The following is an 18,237-nucleotide window of genomic DNA, read 5'->3' as shown; positions in this document are numbered from 1 at the left end:
GTTGATATTAATAAAAAAAAATTTCACCCAAAATACAGTGTTTGTGCCATTTTACTGTTTCTACGGTCCATCTGAAGGAATCAAAGCTCCTTACAAGGACTTGTGATCACAAAAGGTCAAAGCACATACTGTGACTGGTGCCAACCTCTATTGTGGCTGTTTTAGCTGTACACAGTGTAAAGTTGTGACATCAAACAGGAAGGAAAAGACAAACTAGCGTAAGAATTCACGAGATGACAGCTGGGAGTTTACAAAACCATTATTTAGATTTCAGGGTCAGAACATGAAACCAAAATTCACTATTTGGAGAAACAGCACCACATACAGTTCATTATTAAGGTAGACCCCAGAGCAGCTCTCTGTTCCCAGGCTCTCATGTAAAAGTCTGAACATGATGTTGCAAATCAATAAGTGAAATTACTAGAAAAAAATTAAGATGGTACATGCTCCAGAATGATATTTCAATTTAAAAAAACAAAAAAATGTCTGTGATGGCGATCAGAGATGGGCAGTAACGCGTAACGAGTAAAGTAAGGGATTACTATTGCAAAAACGGTAATTAGATTACTGTTACTTTCCCGTAAGCACGCTGCGTTACTGCGTTACTAAAACGGTGATTTTTTTTGCGAGAGTGTCTCATGACAATGACGTAAGCGAGTGCGACGTTCGTGGCAACAGCTGTGTGCAGATCAACAATGGATAATATATCGAGTGCGGGAGAGAGTATGAGCGTGTAGCGTTTAAAGCGTGGAAGTACTGACCTTACTTTGAGTTTGATTCCGTAAAAAGTGACAAAAACATTAACGTCCGCTGTTCACTGCGTGGGAAGAAAACTTCTTTTTACTTCCGAGCAAGCACCGAGTACGCTACCACGGAATGGGAAATTCACAGACAAACTCGCGGATTCTTCCACTGACCGCTGCGGCACACCTGCACCAGGGCAAACATCCGCCTGCTATACAGGTGAAAATAGAGCAACAGGACCGCTGAGTCTTTGATTTTATTTATCTTCTGCTGTGTTTCACTTGCATTTATTTGAAAGAGTGAGTGTAAACACAAAAAAATATTTTATTTTATGTGCTGGAATGTGCAGAAAATAGGTTTAAATGTTAAACAAATTTCTTCCAGTCAGAGAATGTTGCATATAATTAAATTTTTGCTTGATGCATAAAGTTAAAAGATTAAAACTAATAAAACAAGTTTAAAAAAAAAACCTTTTTCCATTTGATTACATTTTGTATGATGGATTATGTAGAAAAAGTAGAACTGGGCTGAAAGATCTATTTCTTTATTACCTATTCAGGTTGTAAATGTTTTTAAAAAGTAACCAAAAGGTAACTAAGTAGTTAATTACTTTTTTAAGTAATCAGTAATTAGTTACTGATTACTTTTTTCAAGTAACTTGACCAACACTGATGGCAATTCTCTTTCCCTGTTATATACATTTTAGCCAGTATGCTCCCACATAGCTGCAGTTTGACACAGACAGCATGCACAGATGCTATTTAACTGCCAAAAACATTATTTTAGGCTGCCTTCAGAAAACCCATGAAGACACATAGAAGTCTCACACTGCTCTGACCTAATTAAAACTAAGGAGTTTTGCATCTGCACGCATAAATGATTGGATTTCACCATGACAAACAAATATAACACATTAACTTTGACCTATAGGAAGAAATGTGTGTAAATAGTTGCAATTGTAGGTGCATCTTTCAAGAGGATGAACAAGGCACATGAAACTCAGATGCATCTCTGCAAAATATATTTAAAAAAAAATTCTAACTCAAAACGGAGATGTATTGTGTAATTATGCAAGCTACTGTCAAGATTACACTACTGTGCTTTCAGAGATGCGGTTTCTTTGAGCCTTTGTTTTTATTAGCACTCACTTTTTGGTGAAACCACAGAAAGGCAACAGGGCATTAATTGAGAGGTAAAAATATTTATTTTGTCACATTTTCCTATACAAAAGCCCTTTTTCAAAAGGTATTACTTCATACATTGCAGGAATGACAATAATAACAATAATACATTGGTTAATTGTAAAACATACACTATATATATATATATATATATTTATATATATATATATATACATATTTGATATCCAAAATACATTGCATATATGAAGTAGCAGAGATCCCTTTTCATTGATAATGCTTGTGAAACATGAATAGTCAGGGTGCATTAGAATAATTTCTTTATACTACAAATCATATTCTCCTTTCAATTTGCTCACTGAATGTTATAAATCGTCAAAAGAAATTAATCGTGGATAATAATACTGTTAGTATTATTTTGCATAAAATACCTGAAAGTCTGTCATTTGGCAAGAAAAGTGATTGGCAATGGAAACAAGGCATCATGATCACACGTTGCATATATAGTAAAGGAATCCCCGGCCATCGGGTTATCATTCAAGCGGCATTCATGGTTTTGGGAATACACAAAAATATAGTTTACACCTAATGGCACTTAGGATTTTATAGCTAACTTGAGAAATAATAACAATAAAGAGAAACCAAAAAAACAAAAAGGTAAAATGTATTGCCCAAATGTACAGATATAAAAACGCTTAAAAGGCTTAACAAACCACCTAGCAGAAATGGACTTAAAAGTTTTGCATTTTTGACCGAGGTCAACTCGTGTATTAATTTTCTTGACTTTTTTAATACTGTGTCACATATGAAAATAACTCTGCATAATTTATACAGTAAGTTGCTTTAATGCCTAGTTGACTGATGCTTATAAAATAATAAAAAATAGGTCTGACAAACGCACAGCGCTTGCGAATCTGAGGATTTCTTTGCTTCGTCTCGTCATACTTTATCGGATTTGTTCTTTGATAAAGTTCCCAGGTAATTTATATTCAAGTGTCCATTCTCAGTTACGTTAAAGGAATACTTCCGATATTAACAGCTTTGAACACCTGAAGATGGATATGTCTTCTTACATTGTGGTAATGAAATCCTGACTTGAGATTCATGTGCATTTAGCTGGGCTTTACGATCAGTGAGAAACTAACATTCAGACACACATGTTACTCTCAAATTAGGATCCAGCCCTGGTAAAAAAAAAAAATGCAACTTAACTGTCTATTAACATGACTTGATGCATAGCCACATCTACTGTGCTGACCTATATGGTCGTGACTGGCCTACAAAGAGTAAAGAGACACCACGGCAGCTTTTACTGTCAGAGTCCATTTCAAAGTCCAAAATTGTCAGATTTGTGGTGTGATAATTCATTGCGCGCACTTTAAGATGAAGTGCTGTCTCATCTTTAATGAATAGACAAAATATGGTAAAAAAAACTACAAAATCAGCAGTTAAAGCATGGCAGGATTTTCAGGACAGCACATATTCAAAATAGAAGAACATTTAAGACAATTTTGGATAGAAAATAAATAGCCACCAAATGGCAGTTGATAACATCTACACGTCAACATGACCACATCTGCAAAAAGGCACGTTCGTGTTCTATATCCATGATCTCAAGTGTGAAGGAATTACTTTTTTTTTCATCAAACGTTTAAAAATAAAAATGAATACTTCTGACAAATTTAGATTTTTGCCAAAGGGTATCCCTTTTTTAAAAAAATTCACAAACCAGAAGACATTCACATTAATACTGACACGGTCGAGCGACAACACATCTGGAAATGACACGGTTGAAAAATGCGAAGACTCTGCAAACATTTAATAGCCTAATGTGTGGCCCCAAGTGAAAACATCTGACCTACGTTGAATTATTGTAACAAATTACTGCAATTATATCTTGACTCAGCTTTCCTGGCACAATCGAGTCAACACTTAGCCTAGCTCAAACGCCGCAAACAACTCACAAGAAAACATTTTAAGCAACTGAATTGACCCAAATCAGCAAAAACATACAGCGCTTCCCTCTTAACTGCATTCAACTCTTCTCTAGCCTTCCAGTTTGGAGGATAAGTTAAATGGCATAGTGAATGGCATATTCCAGTTGCCAAATTTTATTCAGTGCTGAGAAAAGTCCACCTCAATGAGAGCTCCTTCTTGTCCAGCGAATTCCAGAAGACTCTCCACATGCATACACACACACACACATGAAAACATGCAGATTAACAGACCAAAAAAACATAGACAGTCAAAACAGAAGGTTAGATGTAGTGGGAATAAGAAATCCTGTCAAGGCTTTAGATGAATGGAAAAGGCAGATGCTTTACAGGACAAGGTACATACTGAGAATGATGCTTTTTGAGACCCATAAGTAATAGGCCCATGTCTGGTACTGTAAAGGGAAGATGAGGCAGACAGACTTGCGGGTTATCTTCTGTCTTCAGGCTTTGGTTTAGGAAGCTTCTTGAACACCCACTTGCAGCTACTGTAGGTGCAGCTTTCAGGAGGAAGGAAAAGGCACATGAAACTCAGATAAATGTCCATAAATCATAAAAAAAAAAAACAACAACTTGGTAGCCATTTAAAGGTAAGTAGTATTCCATTTTTTGGACCTTAATATCCAGTTGTTTATATAATCATACAAAAAAAATCCTTTAGTTTAATCATCCATCATTTTGGATCAAATTTCTTCAGAGGACAAAATACCTCTGTCAGTTTAGTCTTCATTGGTTTGGCATCATTGAGAGTGCATGTCAGCAAATGGTGTGGGCCAGGCGAGGATCAAGGGATGGTGGATGATCAGAAAGGGTGGTTTTAATAATAACTACCCAGGTGGGATGGCACATGCGTGTTAGGATGGCGAGGAACATTTGGGTTGGGGTAGAGGCCTGCAGTGGGCGAGCTCCAGTACTGAGCAGTGGGTCCAAAGAAATTGGAGGAGGTGACTGGCATGGATGGAGGGTGCGGGGATACAAAGTTGACCTTCTGCTGATGGGTGTGGTAGGAAGGCACATAGGCTAGGTCCGAGGGGTATTTGTACATAGAGGACTCGGTCGGGTGCGGTTGCAGCGCCTGAGCGATGCCATGGAAGTCGAACTTGTAGGCATAGCGTTTGCCGTGCACTTTGGTCATGATGTTTTTGTCATAGTAGTAGCGCAGCGCACGGCTCAGCTTATCGTAGTTCATGTTGGGCTTGCTCTTGCGCTCACCCCAGCGTCGCGCCACCTCATCTGGATCTGTCATCTTGAACTCGCCATTGGTGCCCTCCCAAGTGATGCAGCCCGCATTGGCACTGTCCGACAAGAGCTCCAGGAGGAACTGCCACAGCTGGATCTGACCTGAGCCTATTGGACAACACAAGAGCAAACGTTCAGGCATGGTTGCTTTCTCATCCATCTGGAAGCACAGTTAGATACTAACATTGCTGTTCAAAGGTTTTGGAGAAAGTGTGTTTTTACAGCTGCTGAATTGAAAACCTGGCTATGCTGAGAGACTTACCTGGGTTGGCTAAACGACTACTGGTGGGACCCAGAACCTGGTAAGGGTCTGTGGGCAAAAGGAGAGCTTTATGAGTCATCACAACTAGTGTTATGGCAATTAGTGCTGTGCGATACTGCAGATTCTGTGGATTATCTCCAAAATTTACTTGGTATCAAGTAAAACCAAGTAAATACAGGGCCAGTACTGCTGATACCATTACCCATACCATAAATTATGTTTCATGATTTATGAAATGATTCATCATTAATTTTCAAATTCTAAACACATTTCAATGACAAATAAATCATTATGATATTTACTTTCCACAATTATTAGTTGATACAATAAAATACACCTTTCAACTTCAAATAATTGTCATAGTGCATGACACACTGAACTTAGTCTGTAGATACTCTAAAGTATCTATCCTATCATGCTAGTATCCATAACAAATGAATCAACCATTCAAATAGGTGGATTTCGATGAATCGATACAATTTCACTTTTCATAGCTTTTTCATGGCATTACATTTGAAATGAAGTAAACACAACTAACAGCAACACTGACAAAACAAATTAGCATTACACGCTGAAGTTTGTCAAATAATAAAGCAAGCAGAAGAAACAACTACACTTGTTGGTAAGTGTCAGTAAACACTTTGCTTAAGGCTGGAGGATTTAAAGAGAAGCTTTTAGCAGAATCAGTCGAGTAAATAAACACAAAATACCAGGATCTTAGAATAGATAATGCTATGATAAACACGGAGTGATTATGCTTCACTGTCTCGACTGTTAACAGAAAGACTAAAAGAAAGATCTGTCAGAACAAGCGGCACAACAGAGAAGCTGGTATGACTCGGATTTGAGTCTGTGCTTATACTAAGTAGGTCAAGAAAGACACCAAGTAAGCCAGTACCTGGCTGAGCTCTGGGTTGCTCAGTGGACTTGGTCACATTTTGAGTAACCACTGGCGAGCCTGCAGAGAGAAATGGAATAAGTGGGGGACAAGAGAGACACAGAAAACATCAGTAGGGGTGCTCTGCAGATAACCAATATACACATCTTAAAGGAATGTCAGCAGTGGTCCAAAGTAAATAAGGCAGTAGCTGGTGGTATGAGTGGCTTCTTTTGGCCGAGTGTAATCTTTAGGAGGCTGTCCCACATGTCTAGACTCTCTGTGGATTCTGGAAGGGCTGCTAGCATGCTGCAGAGTTGCATTAAAGGGTATTTGAAAACTATTTAACCTCCACCCCATAACAAATGATTGGGTTTGTCACGAATCATGCCCCTGCTCAGTAAGTTGCTCCACTCATACTTACCATTACTGTTCAGTGAAAAAACTAAATAGATTATTGATGATTTGTGTGCCCTCACCTTTGCCACTGTGCATGTTGTTGGACCAGCCTGTCCGCCGTACAGCATCATATGAAGGGTCTAACAACAACAAAGACAAAAGGACAGACAAAGTTTCAATAGGAAAACAGTTACTGTTTTTTTTTTAACATGCTAAGTACAATTCATAGAATACCATGGTGCACAAGCCAATCCTAACAATTACAGCTGGCCAACAGTTAGGGCATTAATAAATCCATCAAAACATCGTTAAAATGTTCTTCACAGGATATCTGGACATGGAAATGTGGTTTTGTTTGGCTTGCTGCGGTGGTTAAAATGTAGATGGCACAATCTTTTACAGAGAATACAGTTGGTTAAAGAGCTTGCAACACCCCGACCACAAATGAAAGGGACTGATGCAAATTAACGTACAACAGAGACACACACAAAGACAATACATGTGCATGATATCCACTATCATCCTCTCTTCCCACACATGCGGCTTTCACGAAACCTTGACAAACAGCCAAACTGGCCCGGTTTCCATGGGCTCTACCTGCTGTGTGTGTGTCTGTGGTTCAAACTAACCGAGTGTGAAGCTGGACAGCTTCCAGTAACAATCAATCACTCTGACACAAACAGATAAAACAGAGGCTGTGTCGTTCCTCTGGCAGTGAACACCCTTGTATACTCAGAGTGCACCTGGCCAGCACCCTTGATGGTTTGTATTATTATGGAGTAAAACAGTTCAAACAATTGTCAGAACACGAGGGGAAAATATGATGAGCGCTGCGGCCAGACGTGCTTTATGCTGAGTAGCGCTCAACGGTGTTATTGTGATCGGCCAACTTTTTTTTTTTTGTCAGCAGCGTTGCTCCCAGAAGGCAGCAGATAGAGATGGTGCAATGGCGATGACAGGGGATGTTGTAGGAAGTAGCAAGCTGCTAGAAGGTCAAGAGGCAATTCCATTTCCCATCAGTGTGGGATGAATCTTTAGTTGTTGGAATTTCTTGTTTGATAAATCAGATGCTGAATTGATCCTTTTTAAGACTGTGTGCTGGTTTTTGTAAAGATCTGAGACAATTCCTATGCTGATTAAAGTGAAAACAACTGAACACAATTTCATCTCTCTTCATGCTTGTATAGAGCTGATGACATTAAACTGTGACTTTGTTAACTTTGACTTAGATTTGTCTGACAAGTAATGGCAAATTTACTTCCATTTCCATTTCATCAGATCCTTGCAAGATATCAGTCATTAAAAACATAAAACTATTAAATTCATTTTAGTCTAATTTCCTGTGTTTTTCTAAGTCTGTAGATTTCAGTTATGGGAAAAATCACACATTATCAAGTAATTATTGTAAGTGTGCCTGGCTTTTTTTAAAATATGTTCTGGTTATAGCATCTTGACCCATATTACCTCATATAGTCCAAGTGGGAAAAAACCAAACTAAACCAAGAAACAAAACATCCAGTGACATTAAATTGTGCATCATCGGCTTCACTACACGGACAGACATTTCTACACACTGTGCTGCACTGCCCTCCAGTGGACAAGAATATGTTAGCATCTGTGTTTTCCTTATAATAAATAATGATGACACATTCCACATCAAATGATTATTTCATCTTAGCACAACTTCTCACTACAGCGAACAAACAACGTTTCCCAAGTTTGGCTGGTTCTAGTTATTTTTCTTTTTAAACACATTTTATATTCATGTTGAAAATATAAAGATTAAAACTTTAAACTCAATTATGTGTCTTGCTCTGCTTTCAAAGAATGTTTTGTTGCCTGGCTTTCCCCTTCCCTTACTAGCAAAATATCCTCAAATGGGAAAGCTTCCTGCTGCTCAGGGACCTCTTCTTCTCTTCACTAAGTTCTATCATATCAACTTTTAACCTTAAATGCTTCAGCAAAGGACTCGTTACAATCTGCAAACAAGAGAGGTTGTCCCTGTCTCTGTGTCCCCTGCAGAGTTAACAACGGCAGATGCATGAAGCTAAACATATATGAGCTCGCAACAAGAAAAGAATTTGGAACACGATCAAATGAATAAAAGAAAAGACAGTATATGAGGAGAGAAAGACAAAAAGAGGGAGAGGAGGGATAAATAACAAGCGGGCTGCTGTGGCTCAACGGGGCTGTCAGGTTCAATCTGGTGTGGGCTGGCAGGATAGCCAAGGAGCAGTGACTGGGGGAGAGTCCTGAGAGACTTGCGTTTCCTGCCTGCTTCGCCTGCAGACAACCTCTCTTTGTTTTACTGGCCCTTTTTTCCCCTCTACTCACCGCCAGTCCCTCCACCACCACCACCACCACCCCGAAAAAACACGACGGGGTTACCTCCATCTACGTGCAGAGGGGGTTTAGGAGATGGTGGGGGAGAGGCACAGATGAACGAGAGAGATGAGAGTGGAAGTGAGGAAATCGCAGAAAGACGTACTGAGAAGCAGACAAATTACGGTCAGGGTATAAAAGCACAAAAGAGGTACAGAAGAGAAAGAAGTGAAGAAGAAAATCAGGACAGAAATATGTTGAAAAAAAGAGTCAGACAAAACACAACTTTGGAATCTGGAAAGAAAACAATGGCTGCAAACTCAGCTACTGTTAGCTGTGGAAGAAGAAGAGGGGTGTTGTGTTATTTGGGTGTGTTTTCTGCCTTAAGACACCTTGAGTGGTTGGTAGCATCTGCCACCAAAACAATTTTCTCTGGCCAAAGAAAAATCTCAGCAAATACACTTTTCACTACTACTGTGCATTAAGTTTTAGCTTCATTGATTGAGTGAAAGTGAACATGCAGAAGGAGGAAGAATCACAATGCACGGCGGTTTGGGGGGGCAACCACACAAACGTAGACTCGACTGTGCACACACAGAGCCGCCTCACCCCTCACCACCCACCCCCCTCTCCCGCCTTCATTTTTCCAGGCCTCGCTCTGACTGCGACTTGAGCCAGTTTCCACTCTGGTCTCGGGTGTGGTGCACGCTCCTGGGAGACTTCAACTGCAGGACCAGTTAGTCAAAACAAGGCCCGAGTGCTAGACAGAGAGAGAGAGAGAGAAAGAGAGAGAGACACAGAGGGAAGAAGAAAGACAGCAAGTAGGCTGGGAGAGAAAGAGCAACTGAGCAACGGGAGCGGGATAGAGAATGAGTGGAGAAAAAGAGAGAGTGGAGCTGTGGACTGTTTTTAACCCAGGGTCCGAGCCAAGGAGAGAAACCCAGACAGGGTAAACTTTTTTAATACCCATAATACAGGTGCTTTAAAAGCCATCTGTGTGAGCAAGGAGCCATAAGAGGAGGAGAATGATGGCAAAGTACAGGAGTTAGACACAGCGAGGAGACAGTGGGTGCACTGGAACAGAAAACCATCAAAGAAAAAAAAAAGGGGGAACATCTTCGCAACATTAAACGTTTTCACTTCCAAGTCCGCAGTTTATCTTACATTATATTTAGCACAGAGCAAGGTGAGCATTTGAAAAAACACAAATCTGAGATGGTTTGTGCACGTAATGAAGCATTTCAAGCTGTTTTTGCCTTTGACTTGGCACCAGAGGAAATGCTTTTCAAAAGGTGAATCATCTTTCCTCAACATGGCAGGGGAGGATATGAATGCTTTTAGAACATTTCGACATTTTATTGCTGTGCTAATAGATCAGAAACCACAAAAGAGAAAACAAAAACAAAAAAATCAATCTGGGGGAAAAAAAGTAGTTTACAACTAGAAGTGTAGGTGTTTACTTGTAACAACCACATGATGTCTAATTCCCAGCAACACCCTATAACTCTTACACTCATGAATAATGCAGTCCACGTCCAAAAGATATGCAAAGGCATAGTATAATATATGTATATATATATATATATATATATATATATATATATATATATATATATATATATATATATATATATCACACTAGTAAGGTATGCAGGAAACCCATACTTACAAGCCGATCAGCAGGCAAATAGCATACGCAGACTTTGAGAGAGCCACACACACACATCGGCGCGCACGAGTCCTTTCATAGCTGCTGCATTCCGTGTTTTATATGCTCTCTTTTATTCATAACATTGCATTTTACACCGCAGAGTCTGGGGTAGATTAAGGGTTGTCTCCTGCTGTATGCTCGTGCTTACTCTACCCCAAAGAGCCTGTATGGTATTTGACTGCTCTCGAAAGGCAATATGAAGTGGAACATCTGGCAGTGCTGATCTGAGCAAACGCTGATAAAGGCTTCTCCTGAAGCAACGCATCTTTTATTGCCGAAGCAGAAACTCTGCACGAAAGTAACACTTTTGCGAGCAAAAACACTGTTGTATTTCCTTAATTTGGATAAGTTAGCATGTTTTAAATGCTACAAGTGTTCTACTTAAGGCCAGAGTTTTAGGCCACAGTTAGAGGAAGGCAGTGTTACAGGAGCACTTAATAGAAATCACCTCTTGAGAAAGGGAAATGCTGCTGATGGGAGTGACCCTCTATTCCTGCCAGTCCAAATACCTGGAGCTGAGAATCAGGAAGACCAAGGTCGGGGGGTGACCGAGCAGAATCTTATCTGGCCTGCCCAATGGCCTATTAGTATGAAGCTGGGCGAGAACCACTACGTGGCCTGGAACTCTCACCAATGGGGCAGATAGAGCGAGAGGCAGAGAGCATTCTCTGACACTTATCAGACCTAGCATTTCCTCTGCTGCTGCCTTGATAGGGCCTCTCATCCTGTTAGCAAGGCTATCATTGTTATTGCAGTCTTTTCTCTCGACTCTGGTGGTGACACCATATAGCCTATGTGAAGGATGTGTAGTTTTTTCTTTTTTTTCTAAACAGATACGAAGCTATCGCCTGTCTGAACCATGTCAGCACACCAGTGTTTGTAGGGTGAAAAAAGGTATCGGGAGGAAAAGGACCGTCATTCTGAGCTGCTTGGGGCATTGTTCTCGGCTTAGCACACTAGAACTGGTCCCTCTGACCGCTCCTCTTCTGCTTTATTAAAAATGTATCGCTAATTCAATTAGTCCATTGTGTCCTTTAAAATTTGGCCAGATTAAGATGTGGAGAACACCAAGCTGCTTGTATGGTAACATTTTTAAAAAAAAGCCATTTTCACTATTGTTTTTAATCAGACATTGGTTCCTTAACCACTAAATCTCTTAATAAAACCAGCTGACAGTTTATGTTAAAGCCTACGTTTTACATAAAATAGCTGAAAATGGCTACTATCATTTGATTTTCATTAAAAGCTATATATATATATTTATATATATCTACATATATTAGTCAAAGGGTCTCAGTGCTGCTGGACACTGTCTTACAATAGCATATTTTATGTGTAGTGTCCCCTTAACCTCTTATCATGATTTCTGCCACTATTTCACTCATCAGAGACTCACACATGTAACCCCTATTTCCCCTCTAGTCTAGTCTAAAGCAGCCAATCAGCCCCTTTCTGTCATGTTTACCAAGCACATTGTTGCTCGGGCACCTGTCTGTGCTGCCCGTCCTTCCAGTAAACAGCTTCATTCACATAGATTCTTTCCATAATTACTACATTTACAGTCTGTTCATGCTCCCGCTGCTATGGAAAGAACTCATCAGCACTCTGCTTTTGTTTTATTGTTAACATGCCTCTATTCTTCGGGTTCAGGTAGTAGTCCCAAATAGCAATAGCAGCCTGACTCAAAACAAAAGGTGTACTTGCCCAGAGCTTCATCAGAAACAATCGGTGGCTGCATTGTGCTTCCTTTTTGTTAAGTGACGTTTGTTCTCACATGTGTGTGCTTTTCTTCATGCGAAGCCTGCAGGTTTGGGCATTTTATATTTTTGCCTTACACGATCACCTTTAGCTTTGGTTGCACCATTCCCACCTTGTTCAGTCTGTATACAGCATTTAAAACAACTCTAAATATGTGGTGAGAAATGCACAGAAAATTTCTAAACTTCCCTACCCTCTTTGGCAGCCAGGCGTGGTGATGGATCTGTGTGAGATGTTGTATTGTAGGATAATGATGAGCTACCTGCAATGAGACAGAAGAGAGCATGGTAAGATTATTTTTGTTGGATTTTTTAAACAATTAAAGAGTCTTCATTGCTTTATAAAGTGTTTACTTTAGAATAAATAATCTTGAGGAATACGTGCAGAATATATTTAATTTGAACTGAAATTTGCTGCATTTGCTATGAGAGGTTTTTTGTATGAGTGACAAAAAGCTCAAATTTCTAATACTCCCAGCAGGTGGCAGTAGAAGGTTCAGCTCGATACCTATGGCATGCCACTGAAGCCATTTTCATTGGATCACTTCTGTACCTTTTGCTCTTAAATTATTATTTTTTTTAAAAAAGGAAAGCTAATTAATGACAAAGAACTCTAGTCTCAAATAAAGCAAACCCAGCACACAGTCTGTCCTTTGAATAGTGGTGGGGAAGCCCTGTAGTATGTCAACATTTTAACTGGAACCACTGCCCCTGAATAAAGCAAGACAGTGAGTTAAGAGTCCTTGTATGGCTGCCTGTTCATTTCACCTTATGGAGCAGAACTCTGCACTGCATTCCTCCACTTACACAGGCACCCTGGGCGGCACCAAAATGCTCTCTTAATTTTAGCTGCCCCCAGGCATAAATCAGTGAGTGGAAAAACAGACCCAAAAATGCACAGAGAAAACACGAGAGCAGTTACTACATGGAGAGTGTAGACAAGATATAGCACTGAGCCAGCAACAGCAAGTTGCTGAGTAGGGACCGTACCTTTTCTGGTGGGGTGGTGCAGAGAAATCTGAGAAATGAGCTAAAGTACAAATGGAAAAAGAAAAATCCAGAAAGTCTGTGATCTTAAGATTCAATGCAAGGTCCTCGACTAACGTGCTGTGCTGCTGGTGGTGGGTTGGGGCCTCATAGTGGCAGACTAGGGGTCTGTTTTTTTTAAGGGGGGAGAGTGGTGGCTGTGGGGTAATGTGGGGTGCTCCACAAATGTATTCTAACCCTCCAAATGTCCCCACCCCTCCCAGTTCCACCTATACTCCACAGCACCCCCAAGGCTCTGGGTCTAGTTTAGAAGGATGGGGGCCTCAGAACAGGGGAGCCATTGTATGAGGAAGGGTCCCTGCATGGCAATCAAACGCAGCTCCCCCGTACAAAAATAATTCCACACGCAGAGCGTAAGCTCACAGGGGCAAACGAGCCTCCGAAGCACCGACTTCTGGAATGAGGGAGAGGGTGTAAGAGAACGAGGAACAGAGAGGGGATGGAGGAAGGAGGAAGGGGCTGTTAACCCTTTTCCTACTGTGTGCCACATATGTGGTCTGACCCAGACAGGCAAACAGGCAGCATTGCTAAGAAAACCTCAAACCATCCCACAGAGAAATTCGGGACTGCTGTATGGGAGAGAGTGAGAGCGAGTGGAGGGTTGAGTGAGTGAGTGAGAGCGAGCTAGAGAAACACCACAGCTGACGGTTTTGGTGAAGGGAGCCTTGGCTGGGCTGCCTATTTATTTGGATGGCCTCTTCCTCTCTTCGAAAACAAACACATCCCGGTAATCTGACAGCGCAGTGGGAGGACTGGCCAGTGTTCAAGCTTTGAGACCCTCATTCTCTTGCTCTCCCTTTCCAATCACATCTGCTTCAGACTCTGTAAGATTACATAACACCCGCAAACAGTTTTCTTTTCTCTCCTTCGTATGACTGTTTGGTTTCACGAAAGCGCCGCCTGACGTGCACGTAATATTGATCGATATTTCTAAAGCCTTGTACAGTGCCGTGTAGGACCTCTGGCAAGCCCCCTGTGCTGTTTATTCTGTATAGCTATACGATACCATTGGCTCAACATGTGGTCTGAGCTTTGTCAACAAACTCAGGGTCCCCAGTCACCCTGTTTTAGGCACCTTGCCACATAAAGGGGGGCACATAAGTTTCAGCCATCCCATTTAGTTGTACTGGATAACGCTGCTGCTTGGCTTCATATTTCATATGAGGCATTTCTGAGTCTTCCACTACAAAGTATTGGAATTGTTTTTTTAACTTATAACCCTCCTTTCAAGATGGCACTGTTCGCAAGTAACTGAAAGAAAAAGAAAACACTCTTCTCATTAAATTACATTTGTGTTGGGCACAGATTGAAGTTCCTGCCCACACTTCGAGACCGCCTCAAGCTACCAAACCAGTCTGCCAACTGAAGAGTTATACGGGTTCTTTATTAAACCCCTGGTAAAACAGGTAGTATCAAATGCACATGTATTGTTGTGCAGACAAAAGGTTTTTTTATGTGGAGGCTGTTATGAATTGATGGACTGACAAGTGCCTCTTTTCCATCAACATAGTTCTAGTTCTGGTCCCAGTGCTCATGTGGAGCCAGTTCTGCAGTGATGCCCTTTCAGAGTCAAATAGCAAAATGTTAAATGTTTTCCATTAGAATATAACCATGGTGGATGCAATCTTTGGGTTGCATCTACAAACTGAAATTCTTGCCCACAGCCACTGAAATCAGGGTGTTCAGCTTTGGGCCTAGCAGCATCAGTCCTTTTTGAGTGAAAATATTTGGGACTAGTACTAGATTAGACTTAGACAGAGGCACTGTGTTGGTGGGAAAAAGGTCAAACTAATCTTGTTGACACCAAGATTACATCCCATCCTGCCAATGATCCAGAGAATGGTTATAAATGTTCCATTATGTATGAAAGTGAAAGTGTTTATTGGTTAATGGTCAACACTTTTAGACAGACTCCGCTTGAAGGTATTTATAGTCATAAAAAAGGGCCAAAAATAGCTATAACATATCAATCCAACCCTGCCTCCCTCCACACACCTTCACATATCTGATAGTTTGTTGCGTGAAATGGGCGCAAACATCAAATTATCCATTTAGAAACGTTAGAGAGATCTGGATCCAGTGCTCTCATATCTGATTGGACAAGTGAGAGGTGAAATGTTCAGAAATGTTTAATCACTATTCTTAGCTTTAACAATATCCTGACCACAGTTTATATGCTGCAATCATGCAGTTACCAGTCCAAGATATGATGGAAAAATATAAATCACTTAAAACAATTAGCATTAATGTTAAAAACAGGACTATAAAACGAGATATGCAGAACTGGCTGACATCAGTATTCTTAACTGGAAACTTACAATTATTATCTACATCTCGCTTCAATTACAGCTAGGCTCATCTCAGTGTTTACACGAATAGCAACTGCTTATTATCCACTTCCACTTATGCTAATGTGATATAGACATAAATTCCTGCGAAGCTAAGTGGCCGAACCCCAGCAGTTGAGTGAGCAGCCGCAGACTGCACTATAATGGTGGCTAACAGCAGACAGCAAACGGCAAAAGGCGCAGAGCCAGCCTGCTGAGCCCCTCTGCACCAGTGATAATCTGCCAATAGAAAGAACTAATGCAAGGGGAGCTCAATAAAAATGTTGTGAGGGGAGAAAGAGGAGAGAGTGAAAGACAGAGAGAGAGAGAGAGTGTGTGTGTGTGTGAGAGAGAGAGAGTTCTCCAGACCTCCTTTTTCCCTACTCAGCCTGCGAGCCCAGATGTTTATGGTCTGTATAAACTATTGAGGGCTCGAGAATGTCCCCCACTCTCGAGCGAGCAGCAGCAGTGCAGAAGCCCAGACTTATCACTCTCTCTCTCTCCTTCTCTCTTTCGCTCTCTCTCTCTCCTTCTGGACTCCCTCGCTGTAAATCCATCCAGACACACAAGCAACGGCGACAGCTGGGAAACAGAACTATTGCTATTCTCCAATGGCACTCAATCATGACCATCTCGGACCGTTTCCACACTCTTCGCAAAAAAACAAAAAGGAATAGTTCAGCCATCAAATTTTTTTCTTTCTTCTTTTTTTAAATTTTGCACTCCCTTTCTATAACTGCCTTTCTTGCTTACACACACTCCTGTTTTTGTCCTCAAGCAACAACCCTATCTGTCAGTGACATATTTCTTAATCTAACTCCTACTATTATGTTCCTTCACATGCTTCTTTGGATTGTTCTGTCTCCTCAGTCCCTCCCCTCGTTTTTGAATTCTCCCCCCTCTTCCTCCCTTCTCTCTCCGCCTCGCATCTCTATGTGTCAGAAGATACAGTCTCTCCTTGTCTGAGGTTTGGTGCTCTGCTCCGTTTCCAGCACATGTGGTATCAAACCGACCTACATGGGTGCGATAAAGCAAACAGTCAGCAGTCCCCTCCCTGACAGACTAATTTGAACAAATTCTCAAATTGCGCCCCAAATTGAAAGCACATTGGGGTGTGGGCGGCCATCACTTATGAAAATCTGGATAAGTGACCAACAACGAGGCCAAAATAATGCACGGGCAACTACCCTTGTTACTGTAAGCAGCTGGGAAGCCAGACAGATGTTCACGTTGTGCCAGCGGTTGCGCCAGTATGGATGTCTGAGCGGTATTTCTGTGTGTGTGACGTGGCAGGAATGTTTTGTTATGGTATGGCTGTAGGGTGTGGAAATGCGTCTCCCGCCCTTCACCAAGTGTACATACAGGGTCTAATGACTCTGAGGAATGTTAATCAGAGGTTCAATAAACAGAACCAATCACACATATGGTGCACACAGATGTGTATGAAATGATTGCAGTATCCCTCTGGACCATCTATTTTTTATTTATTTATTTTTTTGGGGGGGTGTAGGATGGGGAGTGATAATGAAAAGATTCAGTGAATCAGATCACATGACCTGTAATCACTAATACTTCCAGGGCTTGCTTGAGCCTTTCCCCTTTTCTCTTTGTTTCTCTGCCTCCTGGAAACTAGTCCCAACTCCAGCTCTTGTGAGTGAAAACAGAGGTCTATTTTCTGGACAGGGTTACTCCTAGTCTCTGATTGTGTTTGTTTGTGCTGTGGGGGGAGACGAGAGAAAGCCTTTCATTTCTAAATTATCACCCCGTGAGGGTCGTCATAAAACCTTGACCCCTTTCCTTTGCTCACAAACTGTTTTCACACTTGAGCTCCGGACAGTATCAACAGAATCAGGATGCCATCTGATGTTTTCATACGTGGCACGTGGCAGGAGATGGTCTCACAACTGGAAATACTCTTTTTGATTTAGGCAGCGAAATGGTATAACCATGCACTAGCTGTAAAATCTGTGCAAGTCCCACATAAGATGAAAAACTGTGCAATAGGACATGATAGGCGCTTTGCAACAGAAAGCTGGTAGGCTAAAGTGTGTTCAGTGCCTGATCTGCTTTGGATATTTGTATCACATTTGTAATAGACAGAAAATTTTGTATGTGTAATGCAGGTAGAGTATCAGCACTTAACCCCGCTTGCATCGTCCGCGAGCTGCCCTAAAACGGGTTACTCAGCTCAGGAAAGGGAGCGTCCATTTCGCTGATTGTTAGGAATTAATACAAAGCAATTTCAGCTGGCAAGTGGAGAGGATTCCCAAGACATCTTTTCTGTCTCCAAAGCACACAAAAGAAAGAAAGAAAGAAAGAAAAAAGGGGCAAAATCGTGATGCAGCACGCCTAAGCCGTGGCTAAGTCCCACAGCCATTGGCCATAATGAAAACTGCTCTGCAGAGTGTGCCCAGTGGCG

The 18,237-nt window shown here is 41.2% G+C and overlaps 1 protein-coding gene across 6 annotated transcripts in view; it reads right to left on the bottom strand.

The window, feature by feature from the left end:
• Positions 1-1,929: 1,929 nt before the first annotated feature.
• fli1 (Fli-1 proto-oncogene, ETS transcription factor) overlaps positions 1,930-18,237 on the bottom strand; it is a 30,743-nt gene continuing 14,435 nt past the window's right edge. For 5 of the 6 annotated variants that reach the window (XM_063493548.1, XM_063493549.1, XM_063493550.1 and 2 more), the window contains 5 exons: positions 12,639-12,707; positions 6,735-6,794; positions 6,277-6,336; positions 5,379-5,426; positions 1,930-5,224 (listed from right to left, as the gene is read on the bottom strand). In XM_063493548.1, the coding sequence (XP_063349618.1) occupies positions 4,695-5,224; positions 5,379-5,426; positions 6,277-6,336; positions 6,735-6,794; positions 12,639-12,707 (767 nt within the window). In that variant the 3' untranslated portion in view covers positions 1,930-4,694. The remainder of the gene's footprint in view (positions 5,225-5,378; positions 5,427-6,276; positions 6,337-6,734; positions 6,795-12,638; positions 12,708-18,237) is intronic. The other variant, XM_063493553.1, reaches the window with a different exon arrangement.

Source organism: Pelmatolapia mariae, linkage group LG14, assembly GCF_036321145.2.
Source record: "Pelmatolapia mariae isolate MD_Pm_ZW linkage group LG14, Pm_UMD_F_2, whole genome shotgun sequence".
Lineage (NCBI taxonomy): Eukaryota > Metazoa > Chordata > Actinopteri > Cichliformes > Cichlidae > Pelmatolapia > Pelmatolapia mariae.
Note: the sequence above shows the minus strand (reverse complement) of the source record. Positions and strands in the feature narration are given on the sequence as shown.